Below are 6,670 nucleotides of genomic sequence, written 5' to 3' on the forward strand. Positions count from 1 at the left end.
GCAGGAGTAGAGGTTGCTCCATGTACAGATTCAGATACACACTGGGGAGGGGGGAAGCTCCCCACACTTATGATTCAACTCTTGTAGCTTGCAAAGCAGGAAATGGTAGGTGCCCCCAAATGATCAGCCCCCCTCCTCTGAGTTGCAAGTCATAGTGCCAATCTCTAAAAGCTACTGTACAATCTATGAGGGAGTAATCAACACAAGCAAAGTTGTGGACACACTTTTCCTGTTAAAAATGTGCCCTTCCATTCCTGGTCAAATGGGGAGAGAGAGAGACATTCCTGCAGCCTGGTATTGCAATGACTCAAATGCTTATCCAAACATGATTCGAGACAATGCATCCACCTGGGCCAAATCAAGACCTAGGTTTCCTGTCTCGTTACCAATGTTGATTTTTCCATACCTACTACCCCTCCGCGTATCACACCTAATCTAATCATGTCTGCTATTGTCATTTGCCTGCTACAGTCATTTGCCTGCTGATGTCATTCAGCATCTGAAATCACTCCCCTTTTCAATATATAAACAGAAGGACTCGCATTCTAGCTGTATCTGAAGAAATGAGCCACGACTCCTGAAATCTCCTCCCCTGCCACAAATTTTGTTAGTCTTTAAGGTGCTACTGGACTCTTGCTCTTTTCTACTGCTACAGACACATGAACACAGCTACCCATCTTGATCTATCTTCATGATTTAACCATGTCAACTTCACCCAATATGTAGGAGGAAATAACTGTTTCATAATGATGAAGATGGCCATCCATTTCTGGAACAGTCATATAAAACAAAATCTTAAGGGGGCCTAAGCATGTTTAGAAGGGAAATCAAATTTCACACAGAAGGTTTTCAACCACGATGCATGTGAGAGAATTCCCCCCCCATGCCCTGGAGATGGCATCCCAGATATCTCAGTGCAAGGCTCACAAACACAATCTTTTATTAGTTAGGTATGCAGAATTCAAACTTCCATCGGTCAGTAAACAGGTACTGGTGTATCTACCCCCAAAAAAGTTTTTGTAGCTGATGACATCTGAGAACAATTTTCAGGAACTGAAAACGATGACTGAATCAAGCAGCAAGTACAGGCTTGTACCTTCAGAATCCATTTTGCTTACATTTAACATGTTTGAATTTAAATCTTTTTTGTATTTTAAGAACATAATCCAGATTGCAGAGAGGGCTCTTCTTTTGCAAACACATAACTGTGGTGGAGGAAAATCTCCTCCACATTTTGCCAAAGTATGGATTCCCAATAATGTACAAATAAAGGCCAAAGATCAATACGTTTGTTCCTTTAGCTAGATTCAGGTGGATAGTCATGTTGGTTTGAAACATCAGAACAAAGTTTAATTCTGGGTCTAAGCTTTCGCGTGCATGCACACCTCTTCAAGTATTTAAAGCCGACACCCTTCTTTTCCATCACTGCCTGTAGAGCAAATGATCCCCAACCAGATCCTTAAATGTGTTTATATTGCCTGCCTTCTCACTGAGAGGATCCTCTGTTTTGCATTCACTGTTGCTAAGAATGCAGAAGCACACACAATGACAATGGAGCATCCACATGGAAGTTTTCTGTGCTTTCCTCCATCAGCCACTGTCCCCCCCCATTTGTCCCCCCCCCGCATGAGAGTGTGTTTTCTTTTTAGACTAGCAATTGCCATATAACGTTATAAGGGGGGTCCCCAGTGTGGGTCCTATGGGCACCATGGTACCTGCTCACGCCTTTCCTGGCACCCGCCAAATGCTTTTAGAGAGTGGGAGGGGCTAGAGGGCTGGTTGCCTAGCAGGGCATCTGATTGGCTGTACAAATCAAAAGGCATCCTGTTAAACAGAGCTTTCTCTCTGAAATGTCAAAGAGTTACTCTTACAGTTACATGTAACCTTGCTCCCTGACCATCTATGCTTGGCTCCTCCTCTTCCTGCAGCAACCATTTTGTGATTGGCTGTACTGCCTGTGGCAGTCATTTTTTGATTAGGACCATCCCACCATCCAGTGCCAGACTTCCAAAGATGCTCACAGGCTCAAAAAGGTTAGGGACCCCAGTGCCACAACAATGACCAGAGAAATACCTCCGGTAACGCAGAGGGGGCGATTGCGGATGTGAAGGACAGGCAGAAGAAAAACAGTGCCAATGTGGACGGGACTTTTGAAAATTCACACCTCCCCGTCCAGAAAGTGTGCGGACGTGCTTGGACTGTGATCTCTCAGGGTCCGACGTACCTGAGGGACTGCCTTTCCCCATATGGACCCGAGAGCACTACGGTCGGGGGCCCAACATCGCCTTGTGATCCCAGGCAGCCGAGAGGCCAGGCTTGTGGCAACCAGGGCCAGGGCTTTTTCGGTGGCGGCTCCTACCTGGTGGAATGAGCTCCCGGAGGAGATCAGGGCCCTGCGGGACCTTTCACAGTTCCGCAGGGCTTGCAAGACACAGCTCTTCCTCCAGGCTTTTAATTAGGAGCCACTACTACCACCAACTATTATCACTGGGTTTGCCCTATATGAAGATCGAGCCACAGCATCGTGATAGATCGATCACCCCTGAATCGAGACTTAGTGTTACATCTACAGTACACTATCTAACATCACTGAGCACTTTAATTGTATTATATGGTTGTTTTTTTATCTTGTTTTATATATTTGCATATGTTTTATATATCTGGCACACGGTGCCCTAAACTGTGAGCCGCCCTGAGCCCATTCGCGGGGAGGGAGGGATAGAGATAAAATAAAGGTAACCAATAGAAGCGGGGCAAAGGGAGGTGCAGCTCTTGTGTGAAATCGGTCTGAGTGTGGAGAGAAAAAAACCCCTGCCGCATCTGACCTATTCGTTATTGCTGGTTGTTTTGATTTTAATGTTTTATACTGGCACTTGCTCCCATTTGGAACCCAAGGCAAAGAAAAACATCCTTGTGGAAGCAACTGTTGCCTAAAAATTTCTCAGGAGTTGTGGCAAAAGGCATACATTGCCAAAAGGTTAACAGTGTAGAAATCAAACATTGTGGCTTCCTGGACAATTACTGAAAGACATTTTTCAGCACAATATTCCAAATTGCAATAGCAGTTACATTTCCCTAAAGAAAGCTTACACACATTGAGGTTCCAGGCACAGCGTGATTTTACCGCAATGAGAACCATATGTTAGCCAACGAGCTCATTCAGAAATGCACACTATTTCCATAAACTTACTTGCAAAAGGCACACTGAAAGAATCTGGAAGGGGACTTAACGAACCACCAGCACTAGTAAATGCGCATTTAGGACATACCAACTAGTATCCCAAGAATACCTGTGCTTTAAAATTGCCTTTGCAATTGCATACCTGTCAACAGCTGCAAGACACAATCCCCACCCTGCCCCACCAGCAGTTAAGGTCTCTGCCTCTCCCATATCCACATAAGCTCACAAGACATTTAAACCTGAATGACAGCCTACCACACTGCCCACACCCTTCCTTATTTTCAATGCGTAGCTCTAATTAATTAATTATCATAAGGCATTGTGTGTAGTATAGCCAGGAGATCCTAAGATTGTCTGGCAGCCTTAAGTTCTAGGTCTTTTAGTGGCCAGCTAGACTTATTTTGGGGCTGAAAGAGCTCTGAAAGAGCTGTGACTGATCCAAGGCCACCCAGCTGGCTTCATGTGGAAGAGTGCGGAATTGAACCTGCTTCTCCAGATTAGAGTCCTTCAGTCTTAACCACTACACCATGCTAGCTCTCTTATCAGTACTACTTTTCCAGTTAACAGGATTGTTGGTAGTAGGTGTTGGGGACAGAACTTCTGCTGTCCAGATCACCAGATAAGACCCTCTTCCTAAGCCCAGGTCTCTATGCCCCTGCCAGCAGAGGACTGGGGGGTAGCAACCAGAGCCAGGGCCTTTTCAGTGCTGGCACCTCCAGGAGCACCTAGATGAACCAATGATCTGGTTGGTATAAAGAAGCTCCTCAGCTGGGCCAGGGTTCATATCCCCATTAATTTCAGCGGGCAACCTTGAGCCAGTCACAATCCTGTAGCATAACCGACCAGACAAGGTAAGGGTAAGAAAGGAGAGGAGAGCGGTGCATACTGTCCTGAGCTCCCTGATGGAAAACAGAGCCAAAGAAAAACAGCCATGTGAACAAGCAAACAAGGGTTAGATTAGAATCCAGGAGCACCTTAGAGACCAAACAAAATTCTCAGGGCATGAGAGTCGAAGCTCCCTTCGTCAGATACGAGTAGGAACGGAGATCTCTGAGTCTTTATGTCCCAGTCAGAAAGTGGGAGGAGTAAAGAAGGGAGTCAGGATGCATAGGTACAATGCACAGTGTCATCAGCTTGATTACAGCAGAGGAGAACTGCTTAGGGGCAAAAAGGTTAGCAACGCCCCTCCCTTCGTCAGACTGGGACCTCCATTCTGATTTGTTTCTGATGAATGGAGTTTTGACTGTTGAAAGTTCATACCCCGAAAATCTTGTTGGTCTCTAAGGTGCTTCTGAATCTGAATCTAGCTCTTCAACTGCAGACCAACAAAGTTGTCCTCTGAAGCTACAATTGCTGCTCTCTTGTCTAACAGTATGCCCCATTTAGTTTCTTCCCATATAATGTCATTGCAACAATAAGATTGGCACTTTGTTCCATGCGGTGGAAGTGTCTGCCTGTGCAGGAATGTTGGAGCAAGATATTTGCTCTGGTTTCTGGAACATTTGGAGCACTGAAATGGGCTGGGGGGGGGGGGGGGGGGGGGGCAGCTGCCACTGATTTTTTAAAGACTTTGTTTTCTTGTTCTAGTGCCTTAATCAAGAATGTCATGTTTCTTTTAAAATGGGGTTAGAGCAAACATAAGAGAACATAAGAGAAGCCATGTTGGATCATGCCAATGGCCCATCCAGTCCAACACTCTGTGTCACACAGTGGCCAAAACCCAGGTCTCATCTGAGGGTCCACCAATTGGGCCAGAGATCCAGAAGCCCTCCCACTGTTGCCCCCCCCAAGCACCAAGAATACAGTGCATCACTCCCCCAGACATAAGAACATAAGAGAAGTCATGTTGGATCAGGCCAATGGCCCATCCAGGTACCATCTGGGGGTCTACCAGCGGGGCCAGAGATCCAGAAGCCCTCCCAACTATGGCCCCCAAGCACCAAGAAGACAGAGCATGACTGGGTGTGGGGTTTTTTAGATTGGTTTGAATCAGTACTTTAGATAGGCAGGTGTACTACTCACTGGTTATGGCTGTGTCCAAAAAAATGTGGAAGGAGCCAATGGATCTAGAGTAGAGGTCCCCCAATTTTTGTTTTTTAAATTTAATAACATCTTCTGAACAATTGACTATATCTAGTTATCTCTTCTGATATTTTTCTAGCACTTTAATTTAACTCAACCTATTAAAATGTGCAGCACTTTAAGTAAGGCTATCAATATAAACTTCAATTCTATCCAACTACTATTTATTTATTTATTTATTTAGACTTATACCCCACCCTCCCCGCGAGTGGGCTCTTAGTTTTAAACCAGCTTTCTTTAATAACCACCCTCCCTACCCCAAAACCTGTACAAGCTTCTAAAGTGTCGTATATATAATTTTAATAGCAATTAACTTCCTTAGAACTCGAAAACAGAACTTATTATCTCAGGACTTATTTCCCCGATTACAAAATATATCTTTGTAATAACATTGAAGTCAACTATAGTCTTACAAATAACCAAAACTCTCTCTAAAGCAGGGGTCATTTCCTGCAGGAGCGCACAGGAGCGGAGCTCCGGCAGTAAAGAGCCCAGGGGGTGGGTACATGCAACAAGCCCCACCTCCTGCTCCCAGCAGCCCTCAGTCAGAGCAAGAAGCAGCCAGGTAAGTTGCAGAGCCCTCCCCCGGCCCCCCGGTCCAAAACAGTCCAGTGGCACCTTTAAGACCAAGTTTTATTCAGGTACAAGCTCTCCCTCCTCTGCAAGGACAGATCTGCACGTCCCCCCACCCAATAGCTAGCAATCCAAAACAGTCCAGTGGAGCCTGAGCAGTGGGGGTTGCCTTCTGACACACTTCCGGTGATGTCAGGGGGTGTGGCTTATGCAAATGAGTTATGCTAATGAGCTCCTGCACCTCTTTTTCTACAAAATGACCCCTGCTCTAAAGTCTGGAAAAAATTAATTTTCAGGGCCATCCACCATTAGCTTGACTGACTCACCACCAAGTCAAGTTCTCTAGGCATTTACTGCCTTCCTTGGGGACTATCTATTCCTATCGGGAGCCCGAGATTCCAAGTAACCCCCTCCCTCCCTCCCATGTAATCTAGATAAATTAAGCATTTATGTAAGTATACTGCAATAATGTCAAAAAGAAAGAAAAAAGTTTTAGCTATCAGCAGCAGAACAGATGTAGTTTTAAACCTCTGCAAGCTGTTTTCCCGTAGTTAGTGCGAACCATGTGGTCATGATAACTGTCGGACTTGGATTTTGGTGTCCTTTGGTGGCGTTGTAGGAAAAGTTAGCTTTCTTTTCTGTGTTTTCTTTTCGGGGTCCAGTGATGCTTCAAGGTTTAAAGATTGTAAAAGTCCACAACCAGTTTGTTCATCATCCACACAATGGGCTCTACCTTGGTGCACAACTTGGATTTTTGTTGGTGTTATCCACTTATAGTGAAGATTTGCTGCCTGAAGCTTAGATGTTATTGGCTTCATTCTTTTTTCTTCTTAG

At 45.2% G+C, this 6,670-nt stretch overlaps 1 protein-coding gene across 13 annotated transcripts in view; it reads right to left on the reverse strand.

Moving 5' to 3' along the window:
* The window catches only part of FNBP1 (formin binding protein 1), a 173,824-nt gene extending 167,414 nt beyond the window's left edge, over positions 1-6,410 (reverse strand). For all 13 annotated transcript variants that reach the window (XM_015411601.1, XM_015411679.1, XM_015411671.1 and 10 more), the window contains exon 1: positions 6,365-6,410. In XM_015411601.1, the coding sequence (XP_015267087.1) occupies positions 6,365-6,409 (45 nt within the window). In that variant the 5' untranslated portion in view covers position 6,410. The remainder of the gene's footprint in view (positions 1-6,364) is intronic.
* Positions 6,411-6,670: the final 260 nt, after the last annotated feature.

Source organism: Gekko japonicus, unplaced genomic scaffold (assembly GCF_001447785.1).
Source record: "Gekko japonicus isolate JY-2015 unplaced genomic scaffold, Gekko_japonicus_V1.1 scaffold463, whole genome shotgun sequence".
In the NCBI taxonomy this organism is placed as follows: Eukaryota; Metazoa; Chordata; class Lepidosauria; order Squamata; family Gekkonidae; genus Gekko; species Gekko japonicus.